At 41.4% G+C, this 22,376-nt stretch overlaps 5 protein-coding genes across 5 annotated transcripts; 1 reads left to right on the top strand and 4 right to left on the bottom strand.

The window, feature by feature from the left end:
- Positions 1-10,081: 10,081 nt before the first annotated feature.
- LOC141007154 (histone H2A-like) lies at positions 10,082-10,646 on the top strand. Its single transcript, XM_073479508.1, has one exon. The coding sequence runs from the start codon at positions 10,154-10,156 to the stop codon at positions 10,529-10,531; it is 378 nt and encodes a 125-aa protein (XP_073335609.1). The 5' UTR covers positions 10,082-10,153; the 3' UTR covers positions 10,532-10,646.
- Positions 10,647-11,496: 850 nt separating this feature from the next.
- On the bottom strand, positions 11,497-11,933 carry LOC141007547 (histone H3). The gene has a single exon (XM_073479911.1). The coding sequence runs from the start codon at positions 11,931-11,933 to the stop codon at positions 11,523-11,525; it is 411 nt and encodes a 136-aa protein (XP_073336012.1). The 3' UTR covers positions 11,497-11,522.
- Positions 11,934-13,068: 1,135 nt separating this feature from the next.
- Positions 13,069-13,913, bottom strand: LOC141007478 (histone H1-like). The gene has a single exon (XM_073479841.1). It carries the CDS (start codon positions 13,911-13,913, stop codon positions 13,299-13,301), a length of 615 nt encoding a protein of 204 aa, XP_073335942.1. The 3' UTR covers positions 13,069-13,298.
- A 1,601-nt stretch (positions 13,914-15,514) lies between these two features.
- LOC141007270 (histone H2B 3-like) lies at positions 15,515-17,213 on the bottom strand. Its single transcript, XM_073479616.1, has one exon. The coding sequence runs from the start codon at positions 17,191-17,193 to the stop codon at positions 16,822-16,824; it is 372 nt and encodes a 123-aa protein (XP_073335717.1). The 5' UTR covers positions 17,194-17,213; the 3' UTR covers positions 15,515-16,821.
- Positions 17,214-17,886: 673 nt separating this feature from the next.
- LOC141007407 (histone H4) lies at positions 17,887-19,056 on the bottom strand. Its single transcript, XM_073479768.1, has one exon. It carries the CDS (start codon positions 19,029-19,031, stop codon positions 18,720-18,722), a length of 312 nt encoding a protein of 103 aa, XP_073335869.1. The 5' UTR covers positions 19,032-19,056; the 3' UTR covers positions 17,887-18,719.
- Positions 19,057-22,376: the final 3,320 nt, after the last annotated feature.

Raw genomic sequence — 22,376 nt, 5'->3', positions numbered from 1 at the left:
AATAATTAGATTATACTACTCAGGTGATCGGGTCAGAGTTAAATATTAAAAGAAAAAGTAGAATATTGAAAGACAAAAATAATTTTGGGGAAATGATCAAAGAAAAACGTCTTGACTCCTTTGAGGGTATCGGACTTCGCTTTAAAGAGACAGTTCACCCACAAATCAAAAATACATATCCGTCCTCTCAACTGTAGGGATATTTATCAATCTAGATTGTTTTGGTGTGAGTTGTTGAGTTTTGAAGATCTTAAACTAGATGTCTCTTAGCTTGCGGTGCTCAAAGTGCCAAAAAAACAAACAAACAAAAAAGATTTTGAATAACTTAACAGCTAAGTGTCTCCGTGGGCAAGTTAGTTAGTTTGGTACCAAAACTGCTTGATTTGGGTTCAGAAAGTTGAAATTTAATTAGAAATAAAGGAGGATAAAACTTAACATAACAATGGATGATTAAAACCATAAAACACCAAGGACAAATGTTAATTTGACGAGTAAATTAAAGTGCATTGCAAGAATCTAAAAAATGTACACACCATACAGAAAGCCTTCCAACAGAAGATACTGCGTACCGATATGAGGCTAATCCATTTAAAAAACCTTAACATATTATAATTTATTCATTCATTTGTTGAGCATCCACTTGAAATCCAATTATCTTTACAGTTAAAGAGATTTTAGGGTTGTGAAAACCTGTAAAATGTCCTGAAAAGCATACGAGCAGAAGGTCCTTTAAGGTATCTTAATGATCTGTGGATTAACCCGGTCATGATTTCAGGAAAGAGAGACATTACTGCTGAGTTATTCAATTTATTTATTTTTGTGGTGCCTGGAGCACTACAAGCTAAGTTCCATTATAATCGAGAGAAGGCAGACAAAAATAAGTGTTTTGGATTTTTGGGTCAACTATCCCTCTAATCAGCAAATAGCTTATAAATAATTAATCAACCCTGTGTCATTATACTTTCCCAACCCTTCACTGTCATGAGACACAAATTCAGTTGGATTTGTGTCTGATTTCTCCTTAAATTTCTCCTTAAAATGACTGAAACTTAGAGATAAGATAGAGAAGAAAAGCATCTTTCCACACTGGTCGTCGGTGTCAGATATGTATCCTGTATGTATTCGCTTCAAGCTTCATGTTTAGAGAAATATTACGGTGTGAGATTTTTAAAGCTGCAGTGAGAGATTCTGTCCGTCAGAGGGCGGAAACACAAACACACGGGAGCGAGTCTTAAAAAACTGATGCGATGTTTATCAACTTACCTGTTTCTTCTTCCATGTTCATTTCCCGTGGGAGGTTACCATGGTTACTGCTGTTCTCACGCTCCATTAGAAGTCAAGATGGCGTCTGCCAGAGAGAAGAAACAAGAGTCTTTGTATAAGTTAACATGTTTATTCATACAGAGCATCTCATTCACAAACGAGTGTGTTAGGGCCACTGGGAAACATATCTGAGATTTAAAGGATTAATTTCTTTATTTCTAGCCTTCAGTAGGCAACAGAAGCATTTTTCCTAGAAATTTCACGACTGGAATACTCGAGGATTTTTCTCGTAAATTCTGACTTTTTTTCCCCTGGAAATTATATATCTTTTCTTAAAGGAACAGTCCACCCAAATATGAAAATTCAGTCATTATCGACTGACCCCAGATGAAGTCAGGTGAAGTTTTGTAGTCCACAAAATGTTTCTGAAGCTTCACAGCAAAACGGTGTTTTGAAGCATTCTCAAACGACTGAAGAAGACCAACCACTTGAGGGTGCAGATGATTTGAACAACAGCGATGTTGTGACGTAAATGCGATAAAAGGGGGGAGATGGTATGACACAATGAGTAGCTGAATATTATCAATAACTCCTGTAAAGTTGTTTTTCTTTACGTTTTGAAACAAGTCTCCAGCTACTTCAGTTGTTTAGGAGAATGCTGCAACAGTGTTTCGCTGCGAGACTCCAGAAATGTTTTGTGGGCTACGAAACGACAAAACTGAATTTTCATTTTTGGGTGAGCTGTCCCTTTAACAGTGGCCTGATACTGCATCATACATGAAGCAATTCAAAGTGTTTCGGATCAAAATGCATAAAATAAGAGATGTGAACACAGAGGAATACAAAAAAAGAGACAGTTTAAAAAGATAAGACAAATAAGCAGGAACAAATTGAAGCACGAAGGTGTTCATGATCTGAGCAGCATTAAAGGAACAGTCCAACAATATCTGACCTGCAACAGTGAGAGCTCTTAAATGCCTCCTGAACTGGTCAGTAAACACTCTGCAAAGAAGTATACATTTATTTACATTATTATTACCATTATTTTAATAAAAAAGTCAACATCAGTTTGACACTTTGACTTGCAGTTTGCATGTCAGGCACAAATGACAGCATGGAAGGTCATTGAAAAATATCCTGGAAATGATTTCTTGAGGAACTTTAAAGTTCTCATCATGTAAACTTGTCTGATAGCTTTATGTTATTGAATGTACAGACGGCGGAGATGTTCACAAATATATATAACTTACTATAAACATATATAATATAAACAGACGGTGACGGTCCAGCTGCCTCCTGATCGGCTGAAGCACCTGTAGATAGAAGCTTTAGTATGTTTAATGTCAGTAGGAAAAATCAGTGAGAGGTTTGAATGTGTTAATACAGCAACAGAAATATATTTCAGAGTCCAAACTGTCCCAGACGTCGTAGAGAAACAGTCAGTTTGCCGCTCCGTGTGATGAAAACATGTCTGGTTATCTGCAGTAAAAACTTTGGCACAAGAGAAACCAATGATGTCATGTATAAATTAACCAAAAAATGTCAAATAAACAAGTGAAATATTCTTGGTCTGCTGCTGGTGTTGTTTAATGTGAAGAACATAACATCATGATGTGATGTGTTGGTAGTTCAGCTAATGCTACATCAGCTTTATGTCTCTTTTTTTAATCTTTGTTAAGCCAAAGTGTCAGTGAGTCTGGATTTGTGTTTGTCTGTAGAGGAGCCGTGGAGATTTTAACACCTCAGAGGTTTTTTTTTTTCTCCTTCTGCCACATTTTATCAGCTGAGTGTGAAGTTTGACTTAAGTGTGAAAATTGAGGAAGACAAAAGCTAATCTGTTACATGCTGACACCAACATATAGGCCTATTTAGGAACCAATGTGAAGACGGAAACAATTAAAGGCATCAGGACAGTAAGGCTCCAGCTACCTTCTCTTTACGGGCCTGTTTGGCCTCTGTTTATTTATATTTAGTCAAATTGCCAGTCAAAGGATGCCAAATCAGCTGTAAGCAGTTCCAGTTTACAGTGTACTCATGGATGTACAGATAACTGTCACTGGATTACTTTGATACTGAAGAAAACTTAAAAACGTGAAGATTCTAAGGCAAGTTCTGAATGGTCCTTTTTCTATGATGTCTAAGTGGATTTATGGACGTTTATTCTGGTTGGATATCAGAGATAGTGATATCCTCAAGAAGTGGATATCACCTCCTGCAGTATCTTTGCCTCCCCTTAACTCTCCAGCGCCCACCTGAGGAGGCTGCATGCTCCTGTAGTTAGTTTCACCAGGATTAAAATGATTTTGGTTACTGAAGAGCTCAGTAACAATTTCCTTCTGCCTCACCTGCTGTGATGTTTATTGTTAGACTTAATTCACACGTCAACAGAACAGGAAGAACAAAAACACAACCCAACTTTATAATAATAACTTTATGTATATAGCACCTTTAAAAACAGAGTTTACAAAGCATTTTGACAGACAAAGCAGAAACAGGAAACTCAGGAATAAACGCTACAGTTAAGCCAAACAGAAAGAAACCCAGACTAGAGAAGTTAGAGCAAGGAGGCAAAACACAAGATGTAAATAATACAAATAAAATCACACAAAAACAATACAATTAAAGAGAATAAAAGCAGTTGCAGCTTTTACTTAAATTAAATTAAGATTTTTATGCACAACATATATGAAGAGTTTACAAATAAAATGTTAAATTAGAAATCAAACTACCAAAGTTTATACAAGTACTGCTCGAACAATTACTTAATCAGTCGATTGACAGACAATTTATTGGAAAATATCTTGATAAGCTTTTATTTTCATGTAAAAACATTTCATATTTTCAGCTTCACAAATGTGAAGATTTGCTGCTTTTCTTTTAATAATTTTAATATAATTGTATTAGTGTTGAGGTTTGGACTGTTGGTTGAAGGTGTCACCGTGGTGGTTTCAGTCTAAACTCTGGAGGCTGTTTGATTTTCTTCATCAGTTAACAGTAAAACACCTGGAGGGTTCAGGTGGGAGGTCAGGACCCCCGGGGGTCCTTCACCATGGAGGCTGGCTATAGGTTATTAATAACCAATTAATTGGTGTAATAAAGATACAACTAATAAAGTGACTAGTGTAAATAATGCAACAACGGCAGCTGAAGTTATATTATTAAAAGAAACAAAAAGAAGGGGAGAGGGAAGTGAGAATGACAAAGAAAAGAAGGAGGGAGGAGGTTCAGCAAAAGTGTTGGGATGCGTCCCTCTGACCTCACCCTGTCCTCGTGCTGTTGACAGCTGTATCCTCGCGCTCAATCGATGCATCAGTCAACCGGTCAACAAGTCAATTAACCAGAGAGAGGCAGGACCGAGAGGAGAGGAAGTTTACACGGTGACATTTTTGGAGTTTGTCTTGAACTGGAAGGTAAGATAAGATTATTTCACACATTCCAGACTCCACAGAACAAAACGTCAGTTTACTAATTTATTTCATTTAAAGTCATTTCAAACCGCTCGTGTAACATTTAATAATTACCGACTTGTTTTGGTGTCATTTGCGCTCAATCCGGCCATCAGATAATTCGGAAAGCAGCAACTCTTTCAAATAAATTCCCCGTTTTTACAAACTCCGTGATGTGTCTACGCACTGAATTCTCACGATGATGATTTCTGCAAAGAAACTTGTCAAGAAGTGTTCAAATCTTTAACATCAACACGAGTTAAAGTACCTGATATCAGCCGAATTAAAGAATGGAAACTTTGGATTTGTAAAATGTCATGAATGTTATTATTCAGGTTGTAACTGCTCACTGGTGTGCCTGACAACATTAAAATGTACGAGTTATGAACGGAGTCTGGCATTGTGCTGCATTGTACATTCACCCACTGCACATTTCAGTATTGTAAATAATTTATTCCTTTCATAATATCTTATAATGGTCAGCCTGACTTTAAAAAGCTGAATTTGATCTTTAACTGGATAAGATAAAGCCTTAAATGATGCTTCTGGTGTCACACGTCTGAATGTGTTAATTCTAGGTTTATTTAAGTGAACTGTTCCTTTAATCCTGCAACATTAAGGGGGAATTTTGGCCTCAATCGGGAGATTTACATGAAATGTTAAATGGGTTTGTGTGTTTGGATGATGAAATGATTTTGAGGCTATTAGATGTTCGTGTGTTCAAGATGTCACACAGACCAAACTCCATTGAAAAAACTAACATTTTAAAAAAGAATTTCATCATAGCCCCAAAATAACTGTTACGTCACCTGTATTCATCACTGAAGACCATATAGATTAAAACTTTTGAAGCTATTTTATGGATATACGAGTACATTTTTTATGTTTGATATTCATTTACCTCCTAAAAAGGAACATATAGCGTCATTTCTTCAACACAAACTGTATCTTAATTCTGCTGTAAGGTGCGTTAGAGCTTCAGTCAAAGAATTAACATGAGTAAAATTATAAAAAACTTGCCATTAACAGCTCGGGGAGCAGACAGTTAAAGCAGCAGACTGGTTTAACTGGAAACATGTTTACTGGGTCATTTTGTCAGAACAAACAAAATGTGTGTGTAACAGAAAAAAACAGAGAGAGAGCTGTCTGTTTCTAAACTGGCTGTCATGGAAACCAGTAGATTAGATTACAGTTGGTATGTAGACAGTTTAGAGGGATCCCTGAGTGACGATTTGTCATATGGAAACCCTCAACGTGATTTTAAACAGTCACCTGACTGGAAATTTCTGTCACTTACACAGAACTGAACTACACATGATTTTAGTTACGATCAATCTGCAGACAGTTTTCTTCATTAGGCTGATGAATCAATCAGTCAGGCAGTCAATCTAGTGTTTATTTTTATAAAATAGCAAAAAATGGTGAACGATTATTGAAGAATTACATGTTTGTTTTCTTCAAGATCTTCAGTTTACTGATGTAACATACTGTAGGAGGATAAAGACACAGGGGCTTCAATAAAGAGGCCACAAATGTAAAGCCAACCACCCACGGATGGAGTGCTGGGAGTAATCTACCTGTGAAAAATACAACATATAAATAAAACGCCACACTAATAAAAATGTGCAGCCACAAACCATTTCACCATCAGAAGTGAGTGAAGTCCCATCACCCCGACCACATTGGTGACTGGTCCAGAAACACAAAGAGACAGACAACCAATCTTCACTAAACAATAAAAACAGTAAGATCTCTGTGACTAAAATACCTAATATTAGAATAATGCTAAAACAGCAGTCAGTGCTTTGCCCGAAAACAAACAAAGTAACTTGCAATGTTGGATTAAATCTACATTAGCTGACAGCAATCTCTTTTCATCTCTTCTTTTATGTCAGATCCACTTATTAATGATTAAAATGTACAATACCTCAGGGTGCTTGCACCTCTAACATACCCAACAATTAAAAATAAAATGCTTATAAAACACAGTGAGAAAAAAACCCAAAGGTTTGGCTTAGCAGAGCCTGAAGTGCAGCCTGTACACCTGCTGCCCATCAGCCTGCTTATTACTGTGGCTTCACCTGATTGGCTGCATGGTCCTAGTGCCCCTGTGTACAATGGGATATGACACACACCTTTGTGACTTCATCACCTCTACTTGTATGATTTAGACAGCTAGATAGAAGTTTTTAAATATTTCTCCTACCCCCTCTCAGATCCATCCATCCATCCAGATGAGTGACCAGCCTCCTCCGTACATTCCTCACCCCCACGGCCCCTCAGCTCCCGGCTTCCCCTCAGGTTTGTTCCTTCATTCGTTAATAGTAATGAAAATAAAAATAATGTGTTTTCTTTGTGAAACATGAAACTTCAGGTTTTTAAATAGTTTTAAAATATCATAATATTAGAACATAATCACCGCCATTCAACTGCGGGAGCTGCCTGGCTCTGCTGCCGGGGACAGACGCTGTTGTTCGGGCAGAAATGTGAGGAGGAGTTCGTAGGACAGACAGGATGACGGAGGCTTTTCCACGTATAAATGCAGTATTTTTTCCCTCATATAGGATGCTGAAGACACAACCTGCTACCACATTACTGTTGTCTGGTCCTGTAACGTTGCGTCGTGGGTTAGACATTTCTCTTTCATTTGATGAGTGAAGGATCTATTTAGTTGTCAGACTGTGAACACCATCGGACCGACACAATCCTGTTCCCAGCTGCCGGCTTTTCCATTCACACAGACGTCATCTCGCCTCTGCTGCGGCTTTGTGACTACCTCCGGTGGCGGATCAGAGGTGGAACGAAACTGTCCCCTCATTCCACCTCTGTAACTTTCACACAGATGGCGAGGCGTAGTATCGGCCCATGATACCCGCCTTGAAGGGGCAGCGTGAATGGGGCTTTTATTTGCCCAGATGTTCAGAAATTAGAAGTCAGCGGAGGGCTGTTGGAAACGGTCAGTTTTACTCTGTTGAGCCATTGTGTTGATCTGATCACGTGACCTCTCTCTCTCTCTCTCTCTGCAGCCTTCAACCCTCAGCCTTCAGCCTTTCCTGTCTCGCCTTACCAGGTACCCAGCATGCATTGCTACAGCCAGAGCACACCTCCAATAAATGAATGAATAATAACCAAATAAACTTAAGTTACTGTAGCAATACCAAGCTTCTAAACATTTATTTGAATTTTCCTTCACTTTTTGTTTAGTTTGTAAAACTTCTCAAACATAATACCTAGACAGAGAGGAAATACAGACAACACTGACACAATTATGGGTATTTCATAACTTGAGTCCAGCCAACTGTTCAGATACACCTCCTGTAATTTTCACTGTATTTCAAAGTCTAATTGAACCTCAATAGATGCTGAGTACTGACTGAAATGTGTTACAGAAAGTTGGTATTGAATGTCTGGACACGATGTCACTATGACAGCCACATCTGTGTCTTCCACAGACCTTCCCTCAGACACCTCTAGGAGACCCTTCCTACTATCAGGGACCAATGGGGCCGATGGGGCCGGGGCAGATGGCGACCCCAGGGCCCTACCTGGCTCAGCCCGGGTTCCAAGGGTACCAGAGCGGGCCTCCTGGGCCCTCCCACACCTGGGACAACCCGAAGACGTATGGAGAGCCGTCAAAAAACACAAGTGGGTCAAAGACACAACATCGATGTCTGTTTGTTTGGTATTCACTTCACACACATAGGAAGCTGGCTCAGCTAGTTGTATGGAAGTCTTGATCTAGTTGAGCTCGCTGTAATTTAGTTGAGCCAGTTGTAAGCTATTGTAAGCTAGCTGAGCTAGGTGTAAGCTAGTTGGAAGCTAGTTGGAAGCTATTGTATGCTAGTTGAAACCTACTGTGAGGTGGTTGAAAGCTAGTTTAGATAGTTGAAAGCTAGTTGAAAGCTAGTTTAGATAGTTGAAAGCTAGTTTAGATAGTTGTATGTTAGTTGTATTCTTCTTAAGTCTGGAGGTAACTCTGATGGATGGATGAAAAGTCACATGTATATGCTTATAAATGTGGACGTGTGTTCGCAAGTTTGAAAAATGTAAAGCAGCCTGTTTTAACCAATCAGGGCTGAGACTTTTTGCTGGTATTTACTATCTATTTACTAATACTAATTCATACAAGTCTACATTTGAAAATACCAGCAAATAAATGTTAATTCTGTCCAGAGTTAATGATTAAACGTTGATGTAAGACTTTGGCTCTCTCTATCTCTCTCTCTCTGTCAGTGTTCTTGGTCGATCAGAATCGTGGCGGCGACAGTGGTGGTGGCGGCGGCGGCGCTGAAAAATCGTGCCTGGCAGCGTGTTCGGCTGCTCTGTGCTGCTGCTGCCTCTGGGACCTGTTGGCCCACAACTTCTGCTGACCTCTGACCTTCACCAAGAGTTTCTTTGTTCCCATCATGCAGTGGGGCAGTAATGATGACACCAACCTCTGCTGGTGAAACTAATTATTGGATTTAGATAATAATTCATCATTAATGTTTTGTTTAAACATTTTTAAAAATGCTTTATAATCTCAATGTCCTTGTGGAGAGTCTTTAAAGGCTCAGCTTTCTGATTGGAGTATGTGCAGATCTATATACTATAAACTATAAACATGGAAGACATGCCTGGTTCATATTTTTAATTACGGAAATGTGTTCTTGTTTTCTTCATTGATTTGATGATGTCAATAAAAAAAACTTCATTAAGCGGACAAAGCGTCAAACACATTTCTGCATTGAATTTGAGTCAATGGGTCAAATGACCTGGAAGCTGTTGGTGTCTGTAAAAAAGCCTTTGTCTTATAAAAATATTTTTGCAAAATATAAATAACACATTAGCAATCAAAATAAGTTTGCTACATGAAATTTGTCTAGTATATTTTTTTTAATTGTCATATTTTCACTAATATCATCAAGTCAGCATGGAGAAACATTGTTCTTGTGTAAATCAAACAACCAATAGGGTAATTTATTTATGGTCCCTCAGTCACACTATCATCTGCACTGGCTGTGGCATACAGCAGAGGACCGGCTGTAGATCTGCATCCACTTCTACAAACTGTGATGGAGTCACGTGTTCTCTCATGAATGAATATCATATATGTAATATAAACATATATCACGTTTGCAATTATACACACACCTCTTCCTACATAAGCACACAACAATCTCCTTATTCGTTTTTAGTTTAAGATGTTGTTATTACCTAAGTAAGAGTAATGTGGTATGTTAGTGAGGTTTTAACTTAAAAGTGTCATCCATAAGGATTGTAAACATACTGTAGTTTACACAAAGCAGAAGCACCCAGGAACTTGGAGCGAGCTCTTCGCTGATTGGACGATGGCACTTACGTTCAGTGTAGCCAATGAATGAGCAGCTGTGTTAAGGATATAAAGGCGGGTTTCACCAACTCTCAGATACGTTTCGACTCACTTCAAAGAACAATAACACAACATGTCTGGACGCGGCAAAGGAAGCAAGACTAGAGCAAAGGCGAAGACTCGCTCTTCTCGTGCCGGGCTCCAGTTCCCGGTCGGCCGTGTCCACAGGCTGCTGAGGAAGGGTAACTACGCCCAGCGTGTCGGCGCCGGGGCTCCGGTCTATCTGGCGGCTGTGCTGGAGTATCTGACCGCTGAGATCCTGGAGCTGGCTGGAAACGCTGCCCGCGACAACAAGAAGACCAGGATCATCCCCCGTCATCTGCAGCTGGCCGTCCGCAACGACGAGGAGCTCAACAAGCTGCTGGGCGGAGTGACCATCGCTCAGGGCGGCGTGCTGCCCAACATCCAGGCCGTCCTGCTGCCCAAGAAGACCGAGAAAGCAAAGAAGTAAACACGAGCTACTTCAACAAACACAACGGCTCTTTTAAGAGCCAAAACATCTACCTAAAGGTCTATCGTTCCTCTGCTCTGTTCACCGCTTATATCAAGGCGCATTATTTGATAAAGCTTGTTTCTGCATAATTGTTTAACAGGGGGTTATGGAAGAGGATTTTTTTTAACAATAACACAACAAGGACACGTTTAGGTTGCTGGAATTGGCTTAGTGGCACTCGTAGAGTAGTGGACACTACACTTAAGTATCCTACAGCACTTTGTAATCAGATTGGTTATAATGCTGATCAACACTACAGTACCAGAGCTTCAACTCAAGGTCTACTTGCATTACCACGACCAAGAACTAATTCAATGAAAAGCACTGTGTATATAGAGCCATTTCGTTATGGAACACTTCCTTTAAATATTAGGACTATTCCAAGGGAAAAAAAGCATTTAAGAAACATGTAAAGTCACTTTTCAGACTTGAGTTACTAGTCTTTAATGTTACCATTTTGGGAACTCTTTTCCTTTCTTTTATTTTAACTAGATCTGTGTTTTGTAACTGGATCTGTGAATTATTGTTTCATATTGAACTTTTTGAAAAGGGACCCCAGGAAAACTAGCCTGGCGTTTGTGCGTCGGCTAATGGGGATCCTTAAACTATGTGGCTGTATTTTCTGCATATATTATGTAAAACTGAATCAAATAAACACCAAGTTCGTTATTCGCCCAGCTTCATACAAAGCCTTTCATATGGTTTTGAAGTGGGTTAAGTTTAGAAGTTGTAAAATATGCAGCCATGTTATCGTTTGTTTCAAGAAAGTTCATTCACAGTAGTATAAAACCTCCCGCCAACCCTAGATAAAGTAGTCATGTGACCCATTGATATGAACCAGTGCTGACAGCACCACGACTTCAAACTAGACAAGGTGGAAACTGCTCTCAAAGTGCGTGTATGTGGCTCTTAAAAGAGCCGTTGTGTTGTTAAACAGGTGCGGGTCAGTCTAAGCTCGCTCTCCGCGGATGCGGCGGGCCAGCTGGATGTCTTTGGGCATGATGGTGACCCTCTTGGCGTGGATGGCGCACAGGTTGGTGTCCTCGAACAGGCCGACCAGGTAAGCCTCGCTGGACTCCTGCAGAGCCATGACGGCGGAGCTCTGGAAGCGCAGGTCGGTCTTGAAGTCCTGAGCGATCTCCCTGACCAGGCGCTGGAAGGGCAGCTTGCGGATCAGGAGCTCGGTGGATTTCTGGTAACGACGGATCTCTCTCAGAGCCACGGTACCGGGCCTGTAACGATGGGGCTTCTTCACTCCGCCGGTGGCCGGGGCGCTCTTACGGGCAGCCTTGGTGGCCAGCTGCTTCCTGGGAGCTTTTCCTCCGGTGGACTTACGGGCGGTCTGCTTGGTCCTGGCCATTGTAGTTTCTCAGTCTTCTCTGTGAGAACAGTAAAGAATGAATACTGTCACACCGCGAACAGCGGCTTTATAAAGGACCCGCCGGAGCGATGTCGGCGCTGATTGGTCGAGCCCGAGCTGAGCGCGCGCTCTAGCTCATCAACTATTGGAGGAAAGAAATTCAAACTAACCAGTAAACCGCTCCTCCACGCGGCTGTTAACCCCTGAAGACAATAAAAAGGGTTTGTGGCTGATTTGACAAAAACAAACAACTAAAAACTAAATATACTTTTATTCTGTAATTCAAATATTCAACACATAATTCTCAATCATGTAGCCAAAGTCCTTTCCTGGTGACGCTCATAATTTGATAAACCAGCACACAAAAAAAACTCAAGAATAAATACAGTATGTTGCAAGAATCCAAATCCATCACTGACACATTGTTGAAGAGAAACAAACAAAAAGAGAAACTATTAGAGAACTGTGTGAAAGCAAATGTATCAAAAAATGAATATAAATGAGTCTAAGTTAGATCAGATAAGGTGAGATGAAACTTTAACGATCCCTCACTGGAGAAATTCACTTGTTGCAGCAGCTTAACAGTCATAAACAGAGGGGGAAAACACTGAAACAAAACAATAGGAAATAGAAAAATAAAGTAAAAATAATAATAAAGACTTTTTGTTTTGGAGAGTTTTCCGTCTCTTGATAAGAGTTTAAGGACAGGATGCTGTTCACTGTACACATTGTAAAGCCCACTGAGGCAATGTGATTGAGATTTGACACAGATAAAAATGATTTGATTCAAATATTGTAAATGAAAAGGACTTCACATGCTTCATAATATGATAGTATAGTATCATAATTTAACTTTAAATGTCCAAATACAGTGTGAGTGGTCAAAATGTCACCACTCACCCTGTAATGACTAGTAAAAATAAAGCTTCAAATATCTACAACTGGAATTATGACTAGAAAGCACACAGTTGTAGATACTCACAAATATACACCACTCAAGAGTAGTGAGGGATACGGGTGCACACATGATCAAGTCAAATGAAATGTGTTAAAATATCCACAAAATTAAAATGTGGACATGCCAGAATAAACAAGTGAAACTATAAAATATCCCTAACTCATTCTGAGTAGTGTATAGTGGATGTGAATTGTTGGATATCCAAAAATATAATATTAATTGCTTAAATGACTGACTTCTGCTCTGACTTGCAGCAGCTGGATTGTAGAACTGAACTGGTAAACCAATATCTGTAAGTCATGTATCTTTTCGTCGCTGCTGTGCTGGAATAGAAAACTCTTCAGTAGAAGTTGTGGTGGCTCTTAAAAGAGCCTTTGGAGCACCAGGTGCAGGGAGGGGTCAGGACTTTACTTCTTGGCCTTCTTCGGTGCAGCCTTCTTCGCAGCGGTCTTCTTCACAGGCTTCGCCTTGCTTTTAGGGGCAGCCTTCTTCGGGGTGACCTTCTTCGGTGCAGCCTTCTTGGCAACCTTTTTCGGGGAAGCCTTCTTCGCTGCTGGTTTCTTCGCTGCTGGTTTTTTAGCCGCTGGTTTCTTGGCTGCGGGCTTCTTGGCTGCGGGCTTCTTGGGTGCAGCTTTCTTGGCGGCGGGTTTCGCTTTGGCGGGTGATTTCTTGACCACTGCCTTGGCTTTGGGCTTCTTCTTCTCCTCGGTCTTCTTTGCTACTTTGAAGGAGCCAGACGCACCTGAACCTTTGACCTGAGTCACGGTTCCTTGAGTCACCATCCTGCCCAAACAGGTATTGATGCGTTTGTTGGACTTCACCACATCAACGCCTCTGTCAGCGAGCACCTTCTTGATGGCCGCCGCCGACATCCCCTTGCGCTCACTGGACTGAGCCAGGACGGCGCTGATCTCTTTCGGGAGGGAAGGTCCATCCTTCGGCTTGCGGGCAGCCGCCGCCTTCTTCTTCGGGGCTTTGGCCGGGGCCGGAGCCGCTGCGGGAGCTGGAGCTTCTTCTACCATGTTTGTCTCTGCTGTAGTTTGCTGAGTTTGTCTGAAGTGACGGCAGGAGGCGGAACTTATAAAGCACATGAGAACCGTGGAGAGTCAACGCACACGGCCGCGCCGCCGCGCCGCTCACATCCGGAGACACTTGTGTTTTCTCTCCCACATTTTGGGGATAAAACTCACAGAAAACAAACGTTTCAGATCACGATTGTTCCTGTTGCAGTGAGGAAAAGTTCGTCCCTTCATATCGACTTCGTGTTTGGAGACGAGAAGTCGTTTATTTATCTCCAGCAGCCTTAAAACCTCTCTAATACACGGTCGCTTTGTGCAGCTCGCAGCGACTTTTCTTCACATTTCGTCTCTAAAAATGGCTTAAAGAGTTTTGTATTAGACGTGACAGTGGTGTTCTAGCGAGATGAAACATCTGAGGATATGATAAAAGTGAAATGACCGCAGTGGTGTGATTTATTTCGCTGTATTAAGAGAAGTTTTCTGTGCTTGTAAACACACGAACGATGCCGATGCCTCAGGCGGTGAGACGAACTGTCACAGACTGATCCGCTGGAAAAGAGACTTCCCTTTTCCGCTAAACTTTAATTTAACACGAAGGGATTGACAACAACACTTTAAAGGTTAAGTCTGTGATATTTCAATAAAGTAATACGTTTTGTCTTCTGCTAAAGACATCTGCTTCAAGTTTGTGAGGACAAGGGTCAGTCCCATAATGCTTAATAACAACACATGAACGTGATATAAATATTTTCTTATAATATTTTTTTTACCATTTGTCCTCTATCTGTTGCCGATTGGCTACTTTAGCACATAAATATGCATTTTATGTTTTTATCAAAGTTACAAACACACAAAGGCAGATACAGAAACTGAACTCTTTGTTTTAATGATGCTAAACGAGGACAAATAACGTAATGAATAAGATTACAGTTATTTTTGGTTTTCAAATCAATTATCATTTTAATTTTAAAGTCATAAACACATATGAAGACTTCTCAGGTTATAGGCAAATATTTAGTTATTCAAAAACAATTATCTCACATTCCCATAGACCAGTGATTGGATGTTATTAAGTACATTCACTCAAGTACGGTACTGTAATTGTACAATTTTGAGGTAGTTGTACCATTTTCTGCTACTTTATACTTCACATTAGATAGTCAATATGTAGAGCATATAAAAATATGTATAATTTACTTTGACTTGTATTTTTTGTATACATTATCAGATGCTTGGGTGACTTTTTATTTTTACAAAGTAATTGTTTAACACAATCTTTATGAATGACTTTTGGATACTTTTTACAACACTGCCACAGACCAGTAATGAATATTATGTTGTGTGTGAGTGAGTGAGTGAGTGAGTGAGTGAGTGAGTGAGTGAGTGAGTGAGTGAGTGAGGTATTGGGATTGATGGATGACCCTGGATGAAGTCGACTATCAGCCTGCACTGTGTGATCAGCCTCCCATAGTGGAGACGAGGCAGGAACATTACTGTAAGGTTACAGCACCAGTGTCGAAGAAATAATGAGTTGTTACACACAACCAGACGATTAGATTCATCCTTGTTATTCAACTTTTATTTCCACTGGCAATGGCCGTGCATGAGCTGATGTGATTATCATCCTCTCATATACAGAAAATATTCCCACATTACAAATTATATTCAAAAAATTGATTATTTTAATTACAAAATCATATACCCTTTGCTGAATTTGGACTTCCGATGACCCAAATCATCTTCTGTAGCAGCTTCTTCAGTTGTTTTGGAGAATGTTCTTGCTCTGTTCTACTGTGAAGCTCCAGAAATGTGTTTTGGACTACGAGAGTTCAATTGATTTTTCACCATCAGCATGGAGGTGAGTAGATAATGATTTTCTTCTTTTCTTTTTTGGGCGAACTTATCCTTTAATCATCATTTGCAATGACTTGGTAACAGCATTTGATGTTACACAGTTAGAAAGAAAGAAATGCCTCTGAACTAAAGCCACTCAAAATCGACCTTATGTGTCAGGTCAGAACCAAGAGTCAGCTTTCTTTTATCTAACAAAGACAATACATACAGGTCTTACTACAGTTGTGGTTTCCTACAAAGAAAATAGAAAACAGCAAGTAGTCTACTGGCATGATTTGAGGGAGTGTAAAAAGGAGCTCTGTGATTATAAAGACATGTTGATACTCAAATTGACCACAGGGTGGCTGCAAAACATCAAACATTATCAGCATCATACTATAAGAGGATAAACAGATCATGTCTATAAGCTAAGTATAAACGTCAAAATCAAATAAACTACAAAAGCAAGGGAAGTCAATGCTGCACAGAAGACTCAACACATATGAAGGCTTCATAGGTTATAGGCAAACATTTAGTATAATCATGAGCAGCTATCTCACATGTCTACAGTGATCCAAGTACAATTTGTGATACAGGTCCCCTTACACACACACACACACACACACACCACATGGAAGTAGAGATTTTATTACTATACAGCTGGGGTGCCCAACTTTTTCCTCGGACCAAAACTCAATGGGCTAAAAGAAAACACCCCCGACTTTAAATGTTAAATGGTCCCAAGTTCCCTTAATTAACTCAGCACGAGTCACTTTGCAGGCCAACTCACATAATGAATAAATATTGGTGTATTGCATGTTTCAGGCCAAGTCGAGCCTTTTCACTGGTTGAATTTGGACCTGAAGGGCCAGTTTAATTTTTGCAAAAGCTCGGTTACACAAGATACATACATGGTTCATTTGGAACAATAAAATGACAAACTCATTGTTAGTTTTCAGTTCATACAACATGACAATGAAAATAGTAAACACCAAAACGTCAATAAATACAGGATAGTTGCCGTTTTAGAGGAGGTGGGTGGCCCTGAGAAGGACCTTTGTGCTGGTTAACAGCAGGTTTACTTGGAGCTGGTGTACTTGGTCACAGCCTTGGTGCCCTCAGACACGGCGTGCTTGGCCAGCTCACCGGGCAGCAGCAGGCGGACGGCGGTCTGGATCTCCCTGGAGGTGATGGTGGAGCGCTTGTTGTAGTGAGCCAGGCGGGAGGCTTCACCGGCGATACGCTCGAAGATGTCGCTCACGAAGGAGTTCATGATGCCCATCGCCTTTGAGGAAATGCCGGTGTCAGGGTGGACCTGCTTCAGCACCTTGTACACGTAGATGGCGTAGCTCTCCTTCCTGGTTCTTCTCCTCTTCTTGCCGGACTTGGTGACCTTCGTCACGGCCTTCTTTGAGCCCTTCTTGGGCGCCTTACCAGGTTCTCCAGGCATATTTCAATCGATCAAGACGTTCTGGGTCAATAAATCTGCCTGCTTGCAGGACGCGACTTTATATGTATCTCATGCAAATGTGAGTGTGCTGTTGCTCGCACATGACTGGCTGTTGTTTTAATCACGACTGAGCATGCGTCAACCCAGAGCGACTGTCCTAAAATCAGCAGTGTGGTCTGAGAAAAAAATAAATGAGAGGTTGGTCATTTATTGACATTCTGTGGTAAATTTTATATAGACAGAGACAGATTGTTAGAAATAGGACTAAAGTGGAGAGTTAAAGGTTTATTGGAGATAAACGTGATAAAAAGAAAACATGCAGTAGTTATTTTCAGTACGTACGTTTACTGATTGTGTTGCCTATGAAGCAACTTGTATTTACTCTGTTTGTTTACATATGTAACATTTAAGTTGCCAGTCATGTCCCCTGGCCTCAGAGTATTCTGGTTCGTACTTGACCTAAACTCTAAAATCAAAGAAAGTGGATAATAACACAACACTTTAAGTGTACTTACATGCCTGTATATACCTTTGTTATAATTCTACCACTTGTTAAAAACAAATAATTTACTAGTTTATGAGTGTATAAAGATACATAATTCACAAATTATAAACAATTACCCAACATCCACATTACAATGCAATCCCTAGTCAATTAAGGAAGTAAGACATTCAGTTTGGACCAACAAGAGACACAGTAAACAAACAAATGTGTTTTATTACTGCAGACAAACCATTCCTGTATTAAACCACTTATTGTAAAACTGTATCCCTTACCCCCCCCCCCCCAATATCACAAGGCCATTGTTGGGACTTGTTTTCTTGGTGTGTGTTGTGGTCACTATTGTTAAAATATTGATTATTACAGAAAACTGTGGCAAACACGTTTGATACACGTTGTTCAGAAAGATAATCTTCACAGGTGAACACCTTTTTTATGTTGGAAGTGTAAATCAAAACACTAGAAGTATAAAGCTGATGTCAGGCTGTAAAGATTGTTGCGGTCGCTTGATTTGAACGTCACCGCCGCTAGGCGTCTAACTACACAATTACTACACATGTTTTCTATAAACTGATTCATGTTTACGAATCACAAGTTGGGGTTAGAGTAGTTTGTAACGAAAGTCGTGCTGTTAAAATGGACTAGTGAGTAGATGCGTGTCCGCGTTCTGCGTGATGACGTTTGGTTTCTGCGACAACCTCTACATCCTCACGGGACACGAGAACATTAAAATCTGGGACATATAACGTTGTAGCATAAAACGTATATAATATATCTTGTGTCTGTTGTAACCACAGACCAAACTCAGTTATCTGACCGAAATAACGAAAGTCTTAGACGACAGATCCGGATGTATAAACATGCTAACTGATGTCCGGGTTACAGCTACACACTACATCGCGCTGCTGTCAGCCTGAACAATGTAGCGCATGATACTGAATTAAATACGGAACAACGCTCTTTAGTTGAAGTGGGTGGCTCTTAAAAGAGCCTTTGGTTGCCTGTCAGAGTGTCAAGATGAGGTTTAGCCGCCGAAGCCGTACAGGGTGCGGCCCTGCCTCTTCAGCGCGTACACCACGTCCATGGCGGTGACGGTCTTCCTCTTGGCGTGCTCGGTGTAGGTGACGGCATCGCGGATCACGTTCTCCAGGAACACCTTCAGCACACCGCGGGTCTCCTCGTAGATCAGACCGGAGATACGCTTCACACCGCCACGGCGAGCCAGACGGCGGATGGCGGGTTTGGTGATTCCCTGGATGTTGTCACGGAGAACCTTACGATGACGCTTGGCGCCTCCTTTACCGAGTCCCTTTCCTCCTTTGCCTCTTCCGCTCATGATTCAAGTGTTGTCGATCAGAGTGCTGCTCGAAAACTGCCGAACGTGCCTGTCCCTGCAACATATAAAGCACACATGCGGACGTAATTGAAAAGGGCTGCGCTCAACATGGTGGGCGGAGCCAAACTCACCAGTGTGTCTACATTGTTCTTTACGTTTATGCTGTTGATTTAGTGTTTTCACAGTTATCATTGAGACTTGTTGACAGTTGATTCGGCCATATAGACCATCTCATCATCAAAAGCATCTTTGCTCAAATCAACCACCTATATTCTGAACTGAAATACACTCAGTCCGCCCCCCCTCAGCAGCACCATCACGCAGATGAAATCAACTCTAACCACCATGGAACAGATCTTACTTGAAGGACAGGACCCACATACCCCCCTCCCCCAGTTTTCTGCCACCTACTCCGACATCGTCAGCACAAACATGCATAAATACCCAACTATTAACACCCTCTCAAGAAAAAGAGCAAGAAGGGAATCAACAGAAAACAAACACGTCACACCAGTGGTCATGGAAAATTACAGAACCCCGGGCAGCTCCTTCACAACCAATCAATCCATTGTCAAAAAAATCCCAAAACACAAACCACAAACCCAACTCCATAAACTGGTTCATATGAGAAACGGTAACCTCCTCATCTTCCCTAAGGACACCCCCTCCCTGAACAACCTTCTCACACCATGGCCGGAGGGAGCATTCAACGGTGCACAACTCACTCGCAGACTGGCACGAAAACAAGGTCCCACCCTTCCATCTGACTCCTCTGTGAAACTCCTGGTCATCAAAGGCATCGACACCAACATCAATGAAACACGAGTCAAAGAGCAACTGGAAAACCAAGGCATCCCCATCAACCGAATACACAGAATCATCAGCAGAACCACCCAGCAACCGACCACATTTCTCAAAATTCACCTGACAAACCCTGACCAAGCTGCCGGCCTTCTCCACGAGGGTTTCTACATGGATCTGTTTCAGTACAGAGTGGAGAAGGCCCGGCCCCCACCTACCATCCGCCAGTGCTACAAATGCCAACAGTTCAACCACATATCCACAAATTGCAAAAACCCTGTTGTATGCCTGAGATGCGGCGAAAAACACCACCACAAAACCTGCAATAAAGACAAACGTGAAGCCAAGTGCGTCAACTGTGCTGGTGAACATTCTGCTGCCTCCAAGAACTGCCCCATCTACCTGTCATACATGACTCCACCCTCCCGAAAGCCACCACCCCCTGCAAAACCCCCAACCACCAACCCCACCAGCCTGCCGCCCAATAAAAACACCCAACTCACCCACCTCCGCGACGACCTCAGGAAGCTGGCCATGGACGACACCAGAATCGAAGAAGTCATCAAAAGCATTAGAAAACACACAAACTACATTTCATGAAAATCCTTACACAAACCACACATAACACACCTGCCTTTTTGCTTTCTGTCTGTTACATTTTTTTCATAATGGCCATCAGTACTTTTCTCCATATAAACATCAGAGGGATAAGAGGAACGAAAGAGGAATTAATCCAACTGCTAAATGAAAAGAACATCTCTGCAGCATCAATAAATGAAACATCTTTAACAAACAAATCACGCATCAACATCCCCGGTTACAACATCATCAGGAAAGAAAGACAGTCTAGACAAGGAGGAGGAGTAGCAATTTTAATCAGGAAAAACATCGAATACAGTGAAATGGATTATGGTCTCTCATCACAACAACTCAACGGAAATGAATATGTTGCAATAAGAATGAAAAATCACCTGCACCATCTTATCACAATCATCAGTATCTACTGCCCCCCTGGAACAAGACCTTCAGCAGAACTGTTTCAAGCCATCACCACCTCTGACCACACCCTCATCATGGGAGACTTCAATGCAAAACACACCGACTTCTACTGCAATATAACAAACACAAATGGAAATGCACTCAAACAGATTCTTAACAACACCAACTTATCAGTAATCAACACCAACGAACCCACCTACATCTCCCCTGCAACAGGCAACTCGGACATCCTGGACCTAATTCTCTGCACCCCCAACCTGGCCTCAAAACTTCTCCAGTTCTCCACCATAAACCATCTCAGCAGTGACCACCTACCTGTCCTCATCACTTTCTCCTTCCACCTACAAGCCACCCCAAACAATAAACACAACTACAGAAAAGCAGACTGGGAAATCTACAGAAAACACATCGAAGGAAAACTAAAACACACACCCATCACTCCCAACACCACCCCCGACGATCTGGACCACCAAGCAATCCTGTTAAGTCAAATACTCACCCAAGCCAGAGAGGAAACGATACCCAAAAACACAACAAAACTCCAACACAGTCACTCCCCCACCACATCCTCCAACTCATCAAACAGAAGAGAAAACTACGACGAAATTACATCCGGTCCCGATCACCTCAAACCAAAAGAGAAATAAACAGACTCCAAACCACTATCAAATTACAACCCAGCCTCCACAAACAAAACACCTGGAAAACCTTTTACAAGAAACTGGACCACGACACAAACCCCCGAACCTTCTGGCAGAAAATCAAGAGCATAAACGGAGATCCACAAACCAACACCACCCCCCCACTCAAATCCTCTGGCACAATCATTACAGACAACAAAGAAAAGGCCACACTCTTCCGTAACCATCTTGAAAATATCCACTCATGCCCCAACGACACTCATTTTGACAACACATGGAAAGACCTGGTGGACAAGGAAATCACAAAACACAAATCATCACAGACAAATAGAATCGACCCCCCCACAGAGCACCACCCCCCTCACAAGGCCTGTCGCCACCAAAGAAATACAACTGCACCTAAAAAAGATGAAAAATAAAGCACCGGGAGAAGACACGATCCACACCATACTTATCAAACAAGCACCAGTCACCTACCTCCAGCACCTTGGACAGCTCTACACCACTTGCCTCACCACTGGCCACTTCCCTTCACCCTGGAAGACTGCACTCGTCACCATGATCCACAAACCAGGAAAAGACCCCCACAACATCATCAGCTACCGTCCCATTAGCCTCCTCAGCCACATCGGAAAACTTTTTGAAAGAATCATCACCTCCCGACTCAGTAATCACATCGAATCAATAGGTCTCATCGGTATCCATCAAGCAGGTTTCAGAAAAGGCAGAGCAACAACAGACAACATCCTCCAGTTATCCGAAGACATCTACAGAAACTTCAATAAGAAACAAATCACCCTAGCAATATTCTTCGACATTGAAAAAGCATTTGACAAAGTATGGCATAACGGTCTCATATACAGATTACTGGACACCAACCTCAAACTCCCCAAACCCACCCAAT

Source organism: Pagrus major, chromosome 13 (genome assembly GCF_040436345.1).
Source record: "Pagrus major chromosome 13, Pma_NU_1.0".
Lineage (NCBI taxonomy): Eukaryota > Metazoa > Chordata > Actinopteri > Spariformes > Sparidae > Pagrus > Pagrus major.
This window is presented reverse-complemented; position numbering and strand designations above follow the sequence as displayed.